The sequence below is a fragment of the Pseudorasbora parva genome, chromosome 1 (assembly GCF_024679245.1).
Source record: "Pseudorasbora parva isolate DD20220531a chromosome 1, ASM2467924v1, whole genome shotgun sequence".
Lineage (NCBI taxonomy): Eukaryota > Metazoa > Chordata > Actinopteri > Cypriniformes > Gobionidae > Pseudorasbora > Pseudorasbora parva.
Genome location: NC_090172.1, coordinates 41,461,269 through 41,483,817, shown reverse-complemented (window position 1 = coordinate 41,483,817; position 22,549 = coordinate 41,461,269). Strand labels below are relative to the sequence as shown.

General features: G+C 37.6%; 1 protein-coding gene across 1 annotated transcript; it reads right to left on the bottom strand.

Annotated features, from left to right (window-relative positions):
• Positions 1–11,062: 11,062 nt before the first annotated feature.
• tph1b (tryptophan hydroxylase 1b) lies at positions 11,063–17,839 on the bottom strand. Its single transcript, XM_067440818.1, has 11 exons — positions 17,705–17,839; positions 16,736–16,870; positions 16,282–16,465; positions 16,088–16,188; positions 15,613–15,680; positions 15,305–15,501; positions 15,056–15,191; positions 12,837–12,963; positions 12,634–12,729; positions 12,048–12,181; positions 11,063–11,969 (listed from the first exon to the last, which is right to left on the bottom strand). The coding sequence occupies exons 1-11, from the start codon at positions 17,792–17,794 to the stop codon at positions 11,795–11,797; spliced, it is 1,443 nt and encodes a 480-aa protein (XP_067296919.1). The 5' UTR covers positions 17,795–17,839; the 3' UTR covers positions 11,063–11,794.
• Between the last annotated feature and the right edge of the window lie 4,710 nt (positions 17,840–22,549).

Genomic DNA, 22,549 nt, shown 5'->3' with positions numbered 1-22,549 from the left:
AGTTCTGAATGCAGAGCACGATCAGCGGCAACAATGGGTTTGCCTTGTGCTCCTAACAACCCAAATGTCCACCAAGAGCCACATCAACAAAAAACTATGTAAGACACAAGGAATTTTGCCAAAACCTTAGGGCTTATTCTGTAGTGTAGAGCATAGGGGTCAAAACTCAGTCTTGGAGGGCCACTGTCCTGCAGTATTGTAGCTCATAAAGTTAATGCTGGTTCTGACAGAAAGTTGTCAGAATACAAAGTGCATCGCAGTTTGTTGTGTATGGGGCTGAATAGCCACAGACCTGTCAGAGTGCCCATGCTGACCCCTGTCCCCCTCTGAAAGTGCCAACAGTGGGCATGGGAGCATCAGAACTGGTCTGGACAACGGAGCAATGGAAAAAGGTAACCTGATGAATCACGTTTTCTTTTACATCACGTGGATGGCCGGGTGCGTGTGCATCGCTTAGCTGGGGAACACATGGCACCAGGATGCACTATGGGAAGAAGGCAAGCCGGCGGAGACAGTGTGATGCTTTGGACAATGTTCTGCTTGGGAAATGTTGGGTCCTGCCATCCCTGTGGATGTTATTTTGACACGTACCACCTATTGAAGTATTTTTGCAGACCATGTACACCCTTCCATTGAAATGGTATTCCCTGGTGGCCTCTTTCAGCAGGATAATGTGTCCTGCCACAAAGCAAAAATGGTTTGAGGAGCACAACAACAAGTCTGAGGTGTTGACTTGGCCTCCAAATTCCCTAGATCTTACACCAATCGAGCATCTCACAACTTATAGACCTCAAAGGATCTGCTGCTAACATATTGGTACCAGATACCACAGCACACTATTAGGGGTCTAGTGGAGTACATGCATCGTCTGGTCAGGGATGTTTTAGCACCAAAAGGGGGACCAATACAATATTAGGATATTCTATAGGTCAATATTAGGTCATGATGTTATGCCTGATCGGTGTAGTCCACTTGAAGGAGTGAATGAAAACGAGTGAGTGAATTTGGATAGTGAACGCGCCTGGAGGACTGCTGCTTTTGCATTGTTTGTATTTGCGGTTTAAAGGTGTCATGAGATGGTCTTTTTATTTTTTTATACTATTGTCTGAGGTCAACTAATGACGTTTGCTATTTTCTACCCTGGTTTTAAGCCTCTCTCATGGAACGCTTAGTTTTTATGGGCATGCCGCACTGAAGACTTGGAAGTAAACGCCCATTGCTATGATTGGATAAGCTTTGCATATTATTTATTACTTGGCCTGCCCGATCGGTGGATATAACCGTGAACCGTGCTTCACTAACACACACACACACACAGACAGCCTCACTGCAGAATCAGACAAATCAGCACAATTAAAAAACTTCTGTGAATGTATTTCTCCTTCAAATATCAAGTCAAGAGAGTGAAAAACGCACGTCAAGAAAGCGTGCCATGTTATTTTCAGTTATACACGTCCACATAATCAATAGATATCAAACGATCTGTAACAATGCAATACTATCACATCAAAAAAACATTTTTTACTCAAATTAGTGTGTTGCCACATTAATTTATGTAATCTTATCCAGTCTGCAGATCCAGTCTCTTGTTTACAAACGAATCCGTGTTGAAATGAACAAATTCACAATGTCCCATGTGAGCTGGGTGTTCATTAAAAATAAAGTTCAATCATGCATTCTTAATATTAGAATCCGAAGGAAGCTTTTGCACTGACTGTGTTCTTCCACAACCAGGCACAGTGCAATATCTTGCTATATGCATGCATGTTTATTGCTTGACAGTGCGAATCCGTTTAGCTCCATGTAGGCCGGTTATTTATGTTACATTTCTTGCACGAGTCGGTGGGCAGGGCTATAGAATCAGCCGTACTTTTTCTTCTGTTACTTGGCTGCACTCTAACCTCACAGCTTGGCACATTCTGAGATACTTATGGGATTCCTATGAGAAACTTACAGGATGTTCTTATATCACAAATAACTTTTATATATCAAAGGCTGAATGAAAAGTTGATTTCTTAATTCATGACCCCTTTAAAAATCGTAGGCCCTACTAATCTTGACTCAACTGAGGATGCCATCTTCTGGTCAGACACAGGAATTAATTCACTACTACTACCCTCACAGTTCACTATAGGTACTCTCTAGCCATTGGGCGCACATCAGTTTTACACTCGTTATTGCGGTGCATTGTGGGATTAATAACATCCATAATGGTTTTGAACATCACTACAAAATGGCTTTCTAGTCCCTCAGAGGCTTTAGGCTAGAGTCCTTCTCAGCATTAAGTTCTAGAATGAGACGGCCTAGTAAGTGAGCGTGGCTGTCACACGTTCCCTTCCATATTATGAACATTTTTCGTGTTACTTTTCATAACACAGAGGATTGTGGGTAATTGAAGGATACACTTGAGCTGAATGAAGGACGTGAAACGAAGGCTTCCCCCAAAGGATCTTTCAAATTGAGACCCCCTTCTGTGGTGCTTGATGACGTGGCAACTGGGACATGCAGCCTTACGGGATGCAGTGTGCGTGTGTGTGTGTGTGTGTGGTTTACAGTATATGTGAAATTTTGCTTACCATTCATTTTCCTTGATTAAGGTGCCGTTTTAATGGGAAAGTAAAGTAGTGAGGTATAAGTGTCTTTTTTGCTAAATGTGCATAAAATGTAGAAATTTGATAACTTTAAACTCATATTCATAGATATAGCACTAAAATAGCATAAGTGGTCTCCCATCAGCTGACAGCAATTCAGATAAGTAATTTTTCTCTTCCACTATCCTTTCTTTAAATAAGACATTAAAAGTAGGAGAAACATTTTCAGTGATACAAAGATCAATGCTGAGTATAGGGCAGGGTTTCACATGCAGGTTGAATTTCATTTGCAACTGAAATCAGGAAAGCCCTGGAGGGTGTTTTTGTATGTATGACAGCGACAGAGATTCCAATATTTCAATTGGACATGAGAGTTTTGAAATAATTGCTGTTTTATATATAGCTCAATTTCCCTAAATTAATCCAGAGCAATGACAGTTACAAGTTTGATCACGGCATTTCTTTTTTCCTGCTGCTCACTGGAGGTGAGTAATGAGCTAAACTATCTATGCTGATGATGAGGCTGAAGGCCACTGAGCATGTGCAGTAAGTCTGCTCAGGGCCTTCTGCTGCTCATGCAGTTACTTCATCTTCCTGTGCTGTCACAGGATGGCCTGCCATCGAGCAGCCAGCCCTGAAAGTTTAATGAACACCAATTAAACCTTCACGCTGGCTTAAGTGGTTGGGACTACTGGCAGTGAAGATAGAGGAGCAATGGGATGTAATAATGAGGAGAAGAATAAAAAGAAGTTGATTATTAAAGATTCTAAATAACACTTTAAGCTATTTTAAATGTCTTTATTTATTTTAATTTGTGAATTATGATTATCTGCTCTTGCAGTTATGATGTCTCATTAATATTATTTAGAATATATAATTATGACAAACTCAACCTTATTTTAATATGAATAATATTTAATAAATTAATTAACTTTGCGGCCCATATGTTACTCCAGTATGCCCTTTAATATTTCTCTTTTCCATTAGTGTCATCCTGTGATCTTTCCATCAATGCTGAGTTCAGAGCAGCTCTGACTGTATGCCCACATGAAACATCGACACGCATGCATTTCATCTACAGCTCTTTGCTGTCTGCCCTTTCGTATCTTTTCTGGGAACCCTGTAAAGCAGCCAAGCCCCGTTTCTCTCTCTCTCTCTCTCTCTCTCTCTCTCTCTCTCTCTCTCTCTCTCTCTCTCTCTCTCTCTCTCTCTCTCTCTCTCTCTCTATCTGTGTGTATACAGATCTTTTACTGTTTTACTGCCCCGCTGGAAAAAGCTTAAATGTACCCTGGGTTTATGCACAGATAGATTAAGCAGATAGGAACACCTAGTGTAGCCAAACAACCAGTGAAAATATGTAGCATATTGCTGTAAGTGACAGAGACTCAAGCATCATAGAGGAGTTGAATTGGATCCAACAACAATATAACTGCATGAATGAACATACTCGGTCTGTGGGCAATTACACTATATACGCATACTACAAAATCTAAATAACCTCATACAGGTCTGAATGTTTATTTACTTACAATATTCCAAAAGTTTCCAACTTTTTGTAAATTGTGAGAAAATTGCTATTTTAACCAAGGAGCCGGGACGTCTAAGCATAGCGTCTGAGGGAGTCGTTTGTCAATTGCCTCATATCTGCGTTACCCTTGGTTTCCGGTTTTATTTGGCAGAAGAGCTTTACTCTTAGCAGTGCAACATCACATTCGGCGAGCGAACGCTCCGGGACGCACAGAGCAACGTCATAACAATTTTCAACACACTCAAATGTATCTAAAATGATAAACAGAGCTACCTTACCTGCTTACCTTATACTGTGTCCCGTCATAATAAAAGTCCTGCTGTGTTTTTCAGGCATGTGTTTTTCAGGTGTGTGGTAGGGGGAGGCTTGTCTACGGACCCCATAGACATCGCTGTTCCGAACTTGATAATAGCGTGTAATTTAAACCACTGACACCTGCTGCTGCTTCTGCTTTTAGAGGGAAAAGCTGCCCATAACTGCTTGTCTAGGATATGTAATACTCGTAATCCTCTGTAACATAAAGGTGGGATAATTGTTATTTCAAAACCGTTTTAGAAAAAGGACACGGGCTGAATGGAATAACAAACTTGTAGCCAATCAGCAGTGAGTGAGGGGCGTGTCTACTATTGATGGTGAGAAGAGCGCTCGCTCTCGCTCTGTACACGTCATTATTCAAAACACACGAGTCACACATGACGGACATTAGCCGACAACTAGTTTAATATATGCTGCTTGACAATGTCGTGTGTCATGTTCACTTGTTAGTCCATTTGCGATCGTATTGTGGCTCACTTCAGCGATAATAAAGACCCGTTCATTTCCACACCGTATGGAGCAAAATCTCCTCACTGTGTGCTTCAAGCATCAGCTCACACAATGTCTCCGACAAGTAAGATACTATACTCCTAATATATGTTTGTTTACTCTTTTCATGATCTATATAACCCTTATCCAGTCATAATTGTAATATGTCGTTAGCTGGACTGTCGTGCTTGTGTTCTATAGAGTTGTTCATGAGAACAGTTTGATCGCTATCTCTAATCTTGTCATAATTGTAATATGTCGTTAGTTGGACTGTCGGCTCGTGTACTATCGAGTTGTTCACAAGAACGGTTTGTGTTTTTGTGATAGAAAGGGTTAGCCTGGATGCCAGCCGAACTTAGCCCTGCCCACAAAATTTTTAGGTCAGGCAGTTCGGTCTGGCCTTGCTCCATAGAGGAGTAATTATCCCCGAACAGAAACTGTTCGGACCAATGAAATCATCAGGGCGGGCTTTAGACGATGACGGACAGATGATCAACAGTAACGTAATCATGCACGTCATCAAAGGGGCTTGGATTATATTTTTTCAAATCCTAAACGGAGAGCTTGTTTGTATATGCATTCACCTTCACAATTTTTCAGAAATTATGGTTATGTTGGGTAATTACTCTGTGTATCATTAAATTATTTAATTTTTTTACAACACTGGCAAAGATCGTGTATTCCTTGGGGGGGGGGGCAAATTTTGGCAAGGATGCCTGCTAAAATTCGCACTCATGGCTCTATATATCACATATTAGTTGCTTCAAAAAACAAGAAAACAGAAAACAACCCGCAGGGAAAAAAACGCGGACTTGGCAACACAGTGCAGTTGAACTATGTTGACATTTGACAATGCGTCGCTTCGTTGCTCTGATTGGTTGTGCGTCTATCCAATTGATGTCTTTCCTGGTTCGGTTGAAACACGCCCCATAATCACAGCCCAATGGAGCAGTTTCAGACTCATATTCTGACTAGAATTGAGTATGACCATGTCAGGCTAAGAAGGGGTGACTTTTTCATTGAATATTCGACCTGGATTAGATACACAGAGATTCTGCCATAGCCGTTGATGCCTCTGGGTTTACGTGTGGGCGGCGCTATCAAAATAGGGGCGAGACCCTTTTGGGGGTTGGGGCGTGTTTTTTTTTGGTGATTTGGAATACCAACAACGGTTACCAGATAGCACTTACCCCAACTTTAAGAATTCGTAATAAAAATAATAAAAAAGCGTATTATTAGCGAAAAGGTGTCTATCCAGTGTCTGTATTTTAATCACAGACATGTTTGTAGATTTCTACAATGCAGTTGGCCAATCACGTGTTGAATTTGGAATCCACTCACCGTTTGAGTGTTTGTCCAGGACAGGTGCTGAGTTCAGTTAACACACGCGTCAATCCTCTGTAAGTGCAGACATTGTGCACTATCATTGTAATTGTAATTGTAATCTTCCCATCAATTTTAACCATCTTCCCTGTCCCTGCTGAAGAAAAGCAGGCCCAATCCATGATGCTGCCACCACCATGTTTGACAGTGGGGATGGTGTGTTCAGGGTGATGAGCTGTGTTGCTTTTACACCAAACATAACGTTTTGCATTGTTGCCAAAAAGTTCAAATTTGGTTTCATCTGACCAGAGCACCTCCTTCCACATGTTTGGTGTGTCTCCCAGGTGGCTTGTGGTAAACTTTAAACGACACTTTTATGGATATCTTTAAGAAATGGCTTTCTTCTTGCCACTCTTCCATAAAGGCCAGATTTGTGCAGTATACGACTGATTGTTGTCCTATGGACAGAGTCTCCCACCTCAGCTGTAGATCTCTGCAGTTCATCCAGAGTGATCATGGGCCTCTTGGCTGCATCTCTGATCAGTCTTCTCCTTGTATGAGCTGAAAGTTTAGAGGGACGGCCAGGTCTTGGTAGATTTGCAGTGGTCTGATACTCCTTCCATTTCAATATTATCGCTTGCACAGTGCTCCTTAGGATGTTTTTGTATCCAAATCCGGCTTTAAACTTCTCCACAACAGTATCACGGACTTGCCTGGTGTGTTCCTCGTTCTTCATGATGCTCTCTGCGCTTTAAACGGACCTCTGAGACTATCACAGTGCAGGTGCATTTATACGGAGGTTAGGTCAACATTGGATCATTCAGAGATCCTCACTGAACTTCTGGAGAGAGTTGCTGCACTGAAAGGGGCCGAATAATTTTGCATGCCCAATTTTTCAGTTTTTGATTTGTTAAAAACGTTTGAAATATCCAATAAATTTCACTCCACTTCATAATTGTGCCCCACTTGTGGTTGATTCTTCCCAAAAAATAACAGTTTTATATCTTTAGGTTTGAAGCCTAAAAATGTGGCAAAAGGTCCCAAAGTTCAAGGGGGCCGAATACTTTCGCAAGGCACTGTACTGTGACAATCAAGGATATAATCAATACGACAGAAACACAAGATGTTTAGCACTCATTCAAAATGTTACCATATCAGCATTACATCTTACAGTTTGCTTACATACTTCAACAATAACTGTAATATTCTTACAACTGTGAACACAAAATTACAAACAATAAATGCAAAATACATCAAATCAAATGAAAATGAATGCAATCAGCAGGGCCGGCCCGTGGCATAGGCGGAATAGGCAAATGCTAGGGGCGCCACTCGTTCATAGGGGCGACAATATGTGCTTGTTTGCTCGCACCAGTTAAAGTTGGAAAGTTGCCTAATTATTTATAACGGATGGCCAATGTGTCAAAAAGACCGAAGCCCTCTGATACAGGAATATAAAGGAATTAAGGGGATAAAGACAGAGGTAAAGTGATGAAATGAATGAACAGTTTATCTAAATGCATTATCTAAATATGAATGTTTGCTAATTATTTCCAGTTATTTTTATCTTAAACTTTATGTAAGCAACTGTTCTGGGTGATCAGAATCTGTAAAAAATCATGTCAATTGTTTCTAAACATATATAATTTTTTTTTAATAGCCTAATGTTTTTACTCAGTTGTGCAATTGTAAGAAGAAATATAGCGTTTGTAAAATTTATTTTCTGAAATTAGTAATGATATTTATATACAGGTTTATCTAAAATAGCTAAAAATAAAATAAAATGCACAATAAATATAAAAATTCCTTAAAAAGTCTAATTCATGGTGAAAACATGAGCATGCATAGTTTAGTGGAGGATTTACGTATACACACATTTTTGTATGTGTGTGTGTGTGTGTGTGTGTGTGTGTGTAAGTGTGTCCTTGTTTATATTACTCTGTGGGGACCAAATGTCCCAATAAGAATAGTCATAGCTGATAGTAGTCACTTTTCAACCGGCTCATTGAAAAGTGAGCCGGTCCCCACTTTTCAAAATGCTTATAAATCATACAGGATTAGTTTTTTTGAGAAAGTTAAAATGTACAATGTTTCCTGTAATGGGTAGGTTTAGGTTTAGGTTTAGGGGCAGTATAGGGGGATAGAAAATACGGTTTGTACAGTATAAAAACAATTATGTCTATGGAGAGTCCCCACAAAGATAGTGAACCAGACGTGTGTGTGTGTGTGTCTGTGTGTGTGTTTGTTTATTTTTATTTTTAAAATTACAAAAACACAACCAACATATAAAAACCTTGATACAAGGGGCACCAAGTAAAATCTTGCCTATAGGGCAGCAAATTGGTCAGGGCCGGGCCTGGCAATCAGCACTAGGTGATTTGCTCAAAATAGGCAATTTTTGCTAAATGACAGAAACATGCACCATATAATGATCTTGATTATGAAAATGTTTGCAAATAATTAAAGAAATATGCTTGGATTTTTTGCAAACATTGCTATGGGATTTGTTACTTTAATTTCAGGGTATAGGCTATTGATTGTGTAAAGTTATCAGAACAACATTGCCCTCTGCTGGTAAATGTAATTTTTGAGGGGTCCTTTGTAACTTCATTTCTGTAAAAAAAAAAAAAAAAAAAAAAAAAAAAAAGTTACCTGCTTGCCTTAAAGTTCATTGACATAAAAAATTTGAGTTAATACAATGAAAAATTTTGAGAATCGACAACCTTTATATAAATACCATTAAAAGATTTTCTAAGCATTTAGCATACTTTTTGTGTTTTATCTGTGATGATGCAGTGAAACTTGCCTAATTGTGCTATTTTCATGATTTATCACATTTTTTTTTGGGGGGGGGGGGGTATTTTGTATTTTGAGTTTCTATTTATTAAACCAATTTCCTTTATTGTATCAACTCTAATTTTTAATTCCAATAAACTCAAAATGTTATGGCAACCAGGTTACTTTTTAGTGTACATTTTTACAGTGTAATAATAATCTTTGACAAAATATTCATGGGGTGATGATTAAAGCCCAACGAACAAACATATAAAAATTCTAGTTTTGTGAGCTACCTTCTTTCAATAATTTCATCTGAATTATTTGTATGAATCAGATTAGGTTTCCAATTAAATATTTAATTTATGCATTCTTTTTTTTTATTTTGATCTCTATTTGTTCACTATAAGAATCAACTTTCTTAATTTGCATAAAGTAAAACAAAAAGGCCAAAGACAAGCAGCAATTAGGCTATTATAGCCTTTAGAACACAAAACACAATATAGACAAAGGTGAACATTTTTGGGTATAAGGCATATTTTTATATCACAAATGCCAATAAATAAATTATTCAGCTCATGGTAAGAAATGGGTACATTTACTAGAAGACACAGTAGGTTTAATGTTGGGAAAAACCTTTAACTGGTTGAAAATACACAACAAATTATGAATTTAGAGAAATTAATTTTGATCATTTTATGACTATAACACAAATGTGTGAAAGTGTCAACATATAATCTTTGTGGGAGTGTTTTTCAAACCTGAGCTTTGTCTTTGAAGATATACTCCAGACAAGGATGAACCATTTCCATGTTTGTCTGAATTCAGAGTGGAGAGGAAGTTAGAATATATAGACTTCATGAATATAGTGACCGTGAGATAACGGGGTGAGTGTAGTTTTTGCTGTGGTGGTGTTTGAATAGCAGTGAAGGACTCTGGGCTTGTTTGTGTATTTAAAGAGCACTTAAAGTCTCTTCTGAAAGCAGTGCTTGGATATTTAAAGGTGCCCTAGAATCAAACATTGAATTAACCTTGCCATAGTGAAATAATAAAAGTTCAGTACATGGACATCACATACTGTGAGTCTCAAACATCATTGCCTCCTACTTCTTATGTAAATCTCGTGAATCCAAAACTCCACTGAAAATAAAGTGCTTCTCAACATAAACCCAACCGTGACGCAAGCGTTGGGGATCATTTATATGCACGCCCCCAACATTTGCAACCGCCTAAACATGTGCATTGTCAGGCGGAAATGACGGAGCGAATCATCAGGTAAACAAGCTGCTCGCATGGACACATTTCATGTTCCAGGCAGTTCAGGAGACTTGTCTACCCTTCCCACAGATAAAAAATGTCAACAGTCATGGTTGATGTTTATAATCCGATACCACAACAATTTAATTCAAGATCGTTCGTTTGTTCGGCCCATTTCAAGCAAGCTTCACTCAGCATCTTAAACCGAAGAAAGTGGCAATTACAGCAGTAAGCAGCGATTTTTTCCACTTATTGACTGTTTAAACAATTTCTGATTAAATTGAAAGTTTCTTAGAGAGACAGCATTGTCTAGATAATGCAAGATGCTAGTACAGTAACAATAGGATACTCCAAGTACCATACAGAACAAAATAGTGTGTCTAATGACAAAGGGTAATATTATTTTGCATTACAAAATACAACCGTAGATACTTTGGTTACAGATCGTTCACTCGATTCTTCTAGCAAACGTCACCTTTTCCACCATATAAGTTAAAACGATAGTCATTTGACAAGGCTATTCATTTTGTAAAAATGTTATATATTTATATTTTTGAGAACTGAAGTATGGTGTTTCACATGATGTTTTTGCCTATTTGTATTTCAGATTATGCTACGTCACTGCGTAACGTTAGCCTACATTGTGACTAAAGTTATATAAACATGCCATATCGTTGACGAAAAAAGAAAAGTCTAAAATGTAGGCTGAATGACACTTTAAGCAAAACATCTCAAATGGAGATTGCTGAAACGCAGCTTACTTGTTTATTGGTGTTTTCAGATCATCCGTGCGCGAGAGAGAGCTTACGTGCATATGGTTGCCAGATTGGACATGCTTAGGTAAAACACCGGAAGCATACAGGTTTTTTTTTCACAGAAAAGCTCTGTTTGGGGGATTTAATTACTGAAATCTGGCAACTGCACGAACGCGAGCTCTTTCTTGTGTGCGGATGATCTGAAAACACCAATAAACAAGTAAGGTGCATTTCAGCAATCTCCATTTGAGATGTTTTGCGTAAAGTGTCATTCAGTCGGTCTGTGTTCTGTCAGGATGGTCAGGACTCGCAAGCTAAACAGCTGAACTGCTGTGAGTTGCTGAAATAAGCCAATCAGAGCAGAGCTCAACATTAATATTCATGACTCTTCCAAATAAGGCAAAAACAGAGCATTACATCCTAGGGACAATTTCTAGGGTTGTAAATGGACCTGTAAAACTGTATCTGGACAATTTTTGCTCTTAAATAAGCCACATACTTTCTATGTAGATACCAGAGAACAATTTAACATATTGTTTCAAATCATTCTAGGGCACCTTTAAGTGCTTTGTGGTATTTGGCAGAGTTTCAGTAGCAGAGGAAAGGTGCTCACAGAGACATTAAGAGTGATTCACCTCTGCAGTCAGAAAAGGCAGATAATGAGATAATACTATGGCAGTGCTGAATGTTGAGTAACATACTCTGATATAAGAGATAGCTGGAATAAAAGCCTATTAATATGAGCGAGATTCCTAATGGTTTCAGACACCAAGGTGTGTGCTGAGTCGACAGAGTGCGTCTCCTACAATGTCCAGCTCGTGTCTTAGCTCCTCGACAACATCGTTGATGCTGGGCATGTCCTTCAGCACACATACGCTCTGTGTGTACGGGTTATAACGCAGGGAGAATGGACGCTGGATTGTCTTTGCAAACTCACTGTGAAGGATAAAATGTGTGGTTAAAACAAAATGATAATGATATAGACAGACATATAACTTAAAAAATTCAATTTACCGCATTTTAAATTTAGCTTCCTCAAAGCTCTCAGAAACAAAGTAAACATCTTGAAAGGTGGTGATGAGACACTCCTGCTTACAGGTGACCTTGGGCTCAAAGGGCAGGATTTTAGCATTGCCTGAGAGAGAGTGCTTTAAAACAAAACAAAAGTTTCAGAGTCATGGCTGCACTAGAGAAAAGTTTGGGCTCAGTATGTTTTTTATTTATTTATTTTTTATGAATACTATTATTAAACAAGAATGCATTCAGTTGATCAAAAGTGGTAGTATAGTTGCAGTTTATAATATTACAAAATATTTATATTTAAAAAAAGAAACTTTAAGAAATTGAAACCTTTCTATTTTCTATTATATGTATAAGTATTTCTTAAGCATCAAATCAGCTTATTAGAGTGATTTCTAAACGATAGGGACACAGAAGACTGGAGTAATTATGCTGAAAATTCAGATTTTCCATCACAGGAATAAAAAAGCAAAAAAAGTAAATGGAACAATAATATTGTATTCATATTTTTATTCAAACTAGTGATTAAACATAAAAAAAGATTATTTTTTTAATTATTAATAATGTGTATCTAGTGTACCTTAAGTTCGCTGATGGACGACAGAAGTCCAGCACCGTATACTCTGAGTGAACCCTCCTGCTTGCACAGGCCAAACTCTACCGTGAAGAAATAGCACTGCAATGGAAGACACAACAACATAACCATCAAAACTACTGCAAACATGTTAAGGCTTTATGTCTATATATGAACACCAGGACAGCAAAATGTACTGAAATACATACGGTTGCTAATTTCTGTACAGCATCATCAGACGCCCCGAGAGAAGCCAGTCCTAATTCCTGAGAGAACTGTGCAAAACTTGATTCGGCCAACAGAGGAACATGACCCAGCAGCTCATGACATGTGTCCCTGAAAACCACAGACACAAAGATTTATTTTCTCTTTCATTTATTGTGCCTATTTCACATGACATATGCAAACAGTGTGTAAGTGAAGCAGGAGCAAGCTTGAATAAAGCACTAACAGTGTTTCTGCCTCATAACCGAGCTGCAGCGCTGTGCAGAAAATAGGGTTATTACTGGGTTGCAACTAATTCGTTTAACATCTATTTTTTTTTTTTTTTTTTTTTTTTTTTTTTGTGCAATATATCTGCATATACAATTATGCATGTGCAAAGTTACAATGCACATTAAGGGAGTTATTCTCTCTAACACAAAACATTTTCCTGAAACACTTCATTTGTCTGCCTGCCAATATTTCTGCGATTTAACTACAACTCCATGTTACGAGCGCTCAGTATGTAATGAGTGAGTTCTAGTGTACACGCTACGTCTTTTTAATATTTCATACAGAAATAAATGTGTTGCACCAAGGAAGAGCACTGCCTCATTCTTAAAAAGTGTAACACATAATACCCACCTTTACTGGCTGCTTTGGCCCAACCTCAAAAAAACTGTTGGTTAAAGGTGCAGTATGTGGTATTTTTGCAGCAAAATATCCAAAAAACACCAGGTCAGTGTTATATATTTTGTTAAGTTGAGTTCTTACAATATCCTAAATGTTTCCAACTATTTGTAAATTGTGAGAAAATTGCTATTTTAACCAAGGAGCCAGGACGTCTGATGGAGTCGCCTGTCAATTGCATCATATCTGCATTACCACAAGTCTCTGGTTTTATTCTGCAGGAGCGCTTTACTCTTAGCAGTGTAAACACGTGTCACAGCAGCTGCTGAGCGAACACATAACATTATATTAAACACACTCGAATGTATCTAATATGATAAACAGAGCTCTGTTACCTCATACTCATGACCAGAAAAGCAGAAATGGCGACTGTGTCCCTTCATAATAAAAGTCCCAATGTTCGCGAGCCGTGTTTGCGTAACAATCGCACCAGCGGCCTTGTTCAGCTCCTTCAGCAATCGGTCCTGCTCTGCTTCATACTACAGTAACATTAATAACTGCATCCATGAACATGATTTCTGCCCTAGTGCTATCCTGATTCTTTTCCATCGGCTGTGAGGTGAAAACCACATGTCCCAAGATTCTGCACTCAAACGTGGCCATCAAACAACGCCTTTGTTTTGGATAAGCGCCCTCTAGCGGACGGAAAAGTTACATAGTATAGCTTTAAGTGATTTCGCTATGTCAAGAAAACGTTTTTTTTTTTTCTTCTCAATATTGACGGCTTAATTACCATAGCTATAAAGTGGCTCATGAAGCCTTGGGAGCTGAAACCCAATTATTTTGCGTGTTACATTTCTGACACATAAGCCAGCTGACCAATCAGGGCAGACTGCAATGGCAGGGTTTACAGAGACAGTAAAGCCCTTGACCATGAGCATGAAAGATGTGTTCGGCATATGCGCATTATCTAGTGTACTTTTGTTTTCAGGTTCTCAAGTAACTCACGTGCTGTTGTACGCACAACACAAAAATTGGGATGCACACAGACGGTGTGTGTGGATGTACTGACATAAAGCATTTCAGGCAGAGTGCGAAAAGAGGTGCGGCAACAATGTGAGTATGAGGTATGAGGTATGAGTTTGTTTTTTAAAGCGTTACATTATGTAAATGTGTTCTAGCAGACCAGGCAAAAATACAATTGTAAAGGAGCATAATGTGGACACAGTTGTTGTTTCAACAATGAAAAAAACATTAAAACAACGATAAATGGTTGTAAAACGGTTAACAAAATCAATGTTGAAATTTTAACAAGATCCATATGAAAAGTTAGACATTAAAACAATGCTGTGATTTATCAAAATTGATTTGGCAGTGATTTAAAAGTAAGTTAACTTGGTTCACGACGTTGATTCAATGTTAAAATGATGGCACACAAAATGGACCCAAACCCTAAAGTACAAAATATGCTTAGATCATCTGAATTTAGTTTGATTTATTGAATAAAACATGTTGCGTTTGCTTCATAGACGCCAATTTCAACAGTTTGGGTCAATGAATCGGCCTGAAGAGATAAAGCGACATGCTTTGTACTCACGGTTCAGGAGTGTAGAGAGGATCTGAGCTGTGACGCACATATTGTGTACAGTGAAACACTCTGAATGCCAGACCAGCCAGAAAGTCTCTAGGTGACAAGTACCCAGCAACAGGGCGAATAGTGAAGCCAGTTCGCTCTGAAACACACAGACACAGCCACAGATCTACTGTCCTCTGCTGGTGAAACAACTAATATTTCTCTTCAGTTCCTCTTGTACCTGTCTTGTACTGAACATGTGCGCAGTCTCACCTCTCAGGAAGTTGGAAACGTCCTCCAGCTGAGGTATGTTGTCCTCTCTGTAGCCGCAGTACTGGGTGAGGAGAGGCAGGTTGTGCAGGTACTCTTTACAGGCATGAGTGGGGTACAGCTTATTCAGCTCTCGAAACACTACACCCCACGTCTTCACCTCTTCCTCTGTAAACTCCACACGTGGTATGGGATCTCCGCTGCAGAGTGAGATGGAACCATGTGGATATTAAAGCTATATAAATATGTATAAAGATATGGAATTAAATATATGGAATTGATCCACTTATTTAAAACTTTATTAAACATACTGTTTGTAACTCATGGCAAGATCAGCAAAATATTTCCTTCTCTTACGGTAAACGTTGTCTTTGAATCCCTGAAATCATATAAGAACAAAAATGCTTTTCATACACAGGGTCAGAACTCAAATACTGAAGAGTACTAGGTAACACTATCGGTTTATGGTCCAATTCTCACTGTTAAATAGTTGCTTGTTAGCATGCATAGTAATAGGATATTGGCTGTTGATTAATACTTATAAAGCACATATTAATGACTTATTCTGCATGACTATATTGTACATCCCTACACAATACCTAAACTTAACAACTAACTTACTAAATATTAATAAGCAGTGATTAGCAGTTTATTGAGGCAAAAGTCATTGTTAATAGTTAGTAAATAGTGAGAATCTAAAGTGTGACTGAGTATTACATGATCAGTATAATGTAAATATTACTTATTATTAATAATCAGTGAATTTCTGTTGAAGACAATACCAACCGGATGATCCGCATCTAAATCGGAACCATACATCAGAACACGACAGGCACTCTTATCCAGATCTGAGATCTTCTTAGGGAACCAAGGCACCTCAGCAAAATCTGACAAATGTATTTACACAGTGTTACACATGATTTTGTAGATTAAAATTTTTTTTTTTTTTTTAGATGTAATGAAGGAGCAATACACGGTACCATTTACAGGAGTCCAGAATTTATCAGGCGAGTCCATGGCTATAATGCTTGTTTGTTTGCGCAGACGCTGAACAATATCTTTCAGAGTTTCTCGATCACTGTCACAATCCACTAGTACTTCCAACTCAGAGTTACGCCGTCTGGACTTGCGTGACTCAATATGCAAAAGGTTTACCTGGTTGTCCTGTTTATAATGAAAATAAATAATTTAGCCCACTTAAATTTTCTATATTTAATATTTGAATAATAGAAAACACATATTTGTGGACATGCCCTAGAATTATATTGTGTGAAAACTGCAGTATTATAAGTTATTGTTTTAGCTGGAACTACTAAACAATTAGTAATTTAACCATTTACCTTTTTAAGTGCCAGCTATGTATAACATGATTCTACTAAAGCTATGAATAACCAAACAATACAGATATAGAAATAGAAAGCATGTAGTATGTACCTGAAATAGTTTTAAAGCCTTCACAAGCCCTCCGACTTCATTCTTCAAATAGAAGACAATTGCAGCATGTTCCCTCTTGGAAGAAAGTGTCTTGTCTTTGTTCTCGTCTTTCTTATGAAAAGTCGTTTTGTTCAGCTTAATAAAAGAGATAGAGAGAAGTCTATTATATCCAGTTCTCAGATGTTTCTTCACATTACCATGATAATGTCTCTACAGAGCTGATGTGTAATATTCTGCATGAGTGAACTTATGTTTGTTTTCAAACAGGAAAGCGTTATTCAAAGGCAAATAACATGTAAAGAACATTATTGTCTTCGGTTGGGTAGGATCCATAGAGCTCATCAAGTTCATGCACATTCACAAATGAATGTGTGTGAAAATATATGGAAGTGACATATGATATCATTAATGCAAGTTATTGTAAAGTTAGAATATATATATATATATATATATATATATATATATATATATATATATATATATATATATATATATATATATATATATATTATCTCTCTCTCTCTGTATATATATATATATATATATATATATATATATATATATAGATAGATAGATAGATAGATAGATAGATAGATAGATAGATAGATAGATAGGCTATATATATATATATATATATATATATATATATAGATAGATAGATAGATAGATAGATAGATAGATAGATAGATAGATAGATAGATAGATAGATAGATAGATAGATAGATAGATAGATAGATAGATAGGCTCTATATATATATATATATATATATATATATATATATATATATATATATATATATATATATATATATATATATATATTGTTCCTTTCTTTAATCCTCAACAATTGCATACAAGTCTATTGTAAATAAGTAAAGAAACACAAGAGAAGGCTTAATCCATATTCTATCCACATTAAAACATGTTTACGCGTTTTGAGTAGGCCTACTTGTAAAAAGTTGTTCTTACCTCATTGTTGAGTTGCTTCTCTTCGTAACTCTTATTGATGGAATCAAAAGACCGTCCTCGACGCGGTCCGTCAAGCTTGTTGGCGAGCATGGATGGGTTCTCTTGATTTTATAGTAGAATATGGAGAGGTGTGGGTCAGATAGACGCTGCTGTCAGTCTGGTAATGATGTTTTCTCTTTGGATTTATAAAGAGATTCGGCGGAGAAGGGGGAGGAGCGCAACCAGAAGATTTCAGATATGTGACCCCGTCTGTGAAACCCTGGCTAAAGTCGCAAAATGTAATTAAGCTGATGATTGTCAAAGTGCCATAGATAAAAATGACGAAAATAGGTCATGTGTGTTTATTGCTGTAAATGATAAATTATACCAAGGGATTTGAGATACAATACTCAATTTTTAATTCATAACGTTATAAATACTGAAATTAGTGATTTTATTGACACTAATGTTTATACTTTACCAGATATACTATACTACCAGTTACTACCAGTTTATACTACTACCAGTTTATACTATACCGGATGCGGGCTCCCTAAACATCGATTTGAATCATCTCGGGGTTTTCATCATAATAAGACCAGCTGATTCGTACTATGTTAGATCGGTTCAGGAACTTCTTTTTTTTTACCATTAGGAAGAGAAAGACAGTAATATCAATCGGCACGAGCGGCAAACAGGTTCAGATGTCTCTGGAGATATTTTCGTGTCATCGATGATGACAGAATTTTCATTTTTGGGGGAACTATTTCTCTCTCTTTTTTTTTTTTTTTTTTTTTACTCCAGTACTCAGTGTTAGGTAGTAGCCCAGTATAATAATTTAAGTAAGAGATTTTCTACTGAAATGTATTGTAAAGTGTTACCAAAATGATTTTAGCTGGGTTTTCACAGACAGGGTCACATATTGGAAAAATGTTCAGCTAGTGAAAACTATTTGACCGTTTCATCAGTATGAAACAATTAAAAATGAATAATAATAACATGTAATTTAATTCAATAACTTGTCATTTAAATTACTATGCAATTTAAATAACATTAAATATGGTGTGATCTCTGCTGATGAGATTCAGCACTGTTGCCAAATGAACAGCTCCGACAATGCATTAAAAGATTCATAAAAATCGAGTCGTAGACCTTGGCATTTCAACACGCCCAATCTTTCATTTGGTTCATATTGTTGATTTATTTACTCTTTCCAAGGTTGGTCTGGGATCAACGAGCTTTATTTCCACACCTCTGTGGAAAAATCAGCGATGAAAGTGATGTGGATAACGGTCTAATAAGACATGGCAGCAGGTCTAGATTAACTGGTGATGACTGATTCGGAATGTGCTTGTCACTGGTTCCTGTTGTCTCTAAACCAAAGGCCCCAATCCACAATATAGTTCCAGTCCGGGGGTGATTTGTTCCAAGGGGAGAAACATGGAAAATAATAAAAGCACGTCAATGAGCATGGCTCGGATTAATAATGATGTGGTAGTTATGAGCAATGGCTGTTTACAAGCTCACACCAGCATTAATTAGCTCAAACGCAATATAATTAGGCACTCCTGTACGTCCATTTCCAAACAACATGACTAATCTTTTATTCAGACGTTCTCACGCTACTTCTGTGCTTTGGTCCATTGTCTGTGCCTCCCACTCTTTGGACATTGATCTGAAAGACCTCCATACCCTTCTTCAGAGGGACAGACAGACAGTCTTTTGTATGGCAGCCCATAAGTACACATCTCATTAGGCTTCATGAAGTGAGAGATTCGCCATCTATTGAAACACAGCCAGTTTATACCAGTTCCAACAGCATGCTGAGAATTATTTTTTCACTATGCAAACATAGAATATCTTTAGCTCTGCAAACCAATTTCCAAAATCATAAAAATGTTGAAAAGCAAAATTTGTGTGAATTGAAGAGCTTTGAACTTTATGACTGAAAGAAAATCTCATGCATATAGCCTCAACTCATTTAGAGGGTAAAGTACAGGAAATGCTTTAACTTTTTTATGGTAGCCTAATAACCATAAAGGGGTCCAGAGGAACCAGGAAAAAAAAATGATGCATTCACCTTAATATGGTTAGCATTTGTACCTTAAATTATGTATGAGATTTACATTCATTTCCTTTTGGCCATATATAGTAATGATGTTTGTGCAAAACCAGTGACGTACAGTGCGACTGAGCCAAGTCAAATCATGCTCAGACTAATCCAATGCAGCACTGGAGTCTGGCCTATTAACATACAGTATGCTTCACTGTATGCACACAGCTTCTGCAATCAGACTTCATTCTGAGACAATTCAATCTAGTCAGACTCAGCAACAGGAAGTTCCCTTCAATCTATGTTGTGAGAAAAAGGTCATGATAGAATAAGCAATGATACATACTGTAAGAGTTCATTGGTCTGTCAAACAGCCTGAAGTTCCTTTAAGGCATTAGTGCTTCCTGTCTTACAAGACAAGGTATGTGATGCAGAACAATGTCAGGAAAGATTAAGTCTGGTCATGATCACTGAGTTTTAGTTGAAACATGACAATCATAAGAAATATTTGGCCAGTCTATAAAATCCATTAGCGTATAGGTGGACCAAATAAGATTTGCTCCAGTGCTGGGAAAAAGAACTAGGCAACCCTCATTAGTGGTTTAACTGAGCTGCAAGGCACCTGAGTCAAGTTTTGGCATGATCTACATATTTTATGAGACTGTAGATTTTCATGCTGACCTTTTATATCTTTTACTTAAAGTTAAGGACTCCTTTCATTGATATCCAACAGAAGGAAGAAATGAATGTGTACAGATGAGTGTTTGAAAGCTCTGAGAGCTAGTTCTAATTCCTAATGTCCGATTGTTTGACCAGGCATGAAAATGTGCGTCAGCATGCTGCATGTACATCTGGCACACTCAACAACCTATGATCTGTATGGATGATGGAGAGTGCAAAACAGGGTTATGTGACAGAAAAGATTTCATTATAATCTATAAAAAACATCACTCTAAAGTGCACTTTCCATATGTATACGCGCGCGCGTGTGTGTGTGTGTGTGTGTGTGTGTGTGTGTATGTGTGTGTATGTGTGTGTGTATATATATATATATATATATATATATATATATACACATACATACACACAAACAGTGGGCCAAAAAAGTATTTAGTCAGCCAACAATTGTGTAGGTCTGTAATTTTCATTATAGGTACACTTTAATTATGAGAGACAGAATGAGAAAGAAAAAAAAAATCAAGAGAATCAAATTGTCTGATTTTTAAAGAATTTATTTGCAAATTATTTTGGAAAATAATAATCTCAATTCTGTGTTATATACCCTTTGTTGGCAATGACAGAGGTCAAATGTTTTCTGTAAGTCATTTACACACTGTTGTTGATAGTTTGGCCCATTCCTCCATGTAGATCTCCTCTAGAGCAGTGATGTTTTGGGGCTGTCGCTGAGCAACACAGATATTGCACTCCCTCCAAAGATTTTCTATGGGGTTGAGATCTGGAGACTGGCTAGGTGACTCCAGGACCTTGAAATGCTTCTTACGAAGCCACTCCTTCGTTGCCCGGGCGGGCCTGGACATGTACTGGCTTAAGAAGGGGGACACGTCTGACACTGCAGGATTTGAGTCCCTGGTGGCGTAGTGTGTTATCGAGGTCCCCCGTGTGGTTCTGGGGTTTTTGCTCTCCGTTCTTGTGATCATTTTGACCCCACAGGGGGAGATCTTGCGCTGAGCCCCAGATCAAGGAAGATTATCAGCGGTTTTGTATGGCTTCCATTTTTTAATAATTGCTCTCACAGTTGAATTCTTCACACCAAGCTGCTTACCTATTGCCGATTCAGTCTTCTCAGCCTGGTGCAGGTCTACAATTTTGTTTCTGGTGTCCTTTGACAGCTCTTTGGTCTTGGCCATAGTGGAGTTTGGAGTCTGACTCTTTGACGTTGTGGACAGATGTCTTTTATACTGATAACGATTTCAAACAGGTGCCATTAATACAGGTAACGACTGGAGGACAGAGGAGCCTCTTAAAGAAGTTACAGGTTTAAGAGCCAGAAATCTTGCTTTTTGTAGGTGGCCAAATACTTATTTTCCACCATAATTTTCAAATAAATTCTTTAAAAACCAGACAATGTGATTTTGTAGATTTTTTGTGTGTAATGTACCCATGATGAAAATTACAGGCCTCTCTCATCTTTTTAAGTGGGAGAACTTGCACAATTGGTGGCTGACTAAATATTTTTTTGCCCCACTGTACATACATACACACTATTCACCAAAGTGAAACTGTACCAACTTTCTATTCACCAAAGAATCCTTAATGGTATAATGGTTTCTAAAACAATATAAATTTAACAGTTAATGTAATAATAATTGTTAAAATTACTGTTTTTACTGTATTTCTAATCTAATAATCAAAGAAGGACTTCTTTCAAAAACATTTTTGAAAAAACAATTATTGCTTGCAACAATACAACTTTTCAACAGTAGGTATTTGACAATAGCCAACCATTTTATGCTCATTCAAAACCTTACCTGACATTGTATCTAAGAACTAAGAAACTTTCCACAATCATACTGTCTTATTGACTCACCAATGTTAGCGTGGTATTGACATCAAACGCTGAAGATGTATGACAGGAAATTAGCTGCAAGACACATAAAAGGGTTACTTGCTGTTCTTTTTTTTTTTTTTTTTTTTTACAGTATACGCCTCAATTACTCTGAGGTCATTTCTAGATTATTATTAAGAGAATGGGATGTGTTATGTGGGGAGGTCAGGAGCTTTTATTATCAGGTGTTGTATGTAAGAAGAGTACGCTGTGATCTAATAAAACAGAATTTGCTAGGCTTGGAATA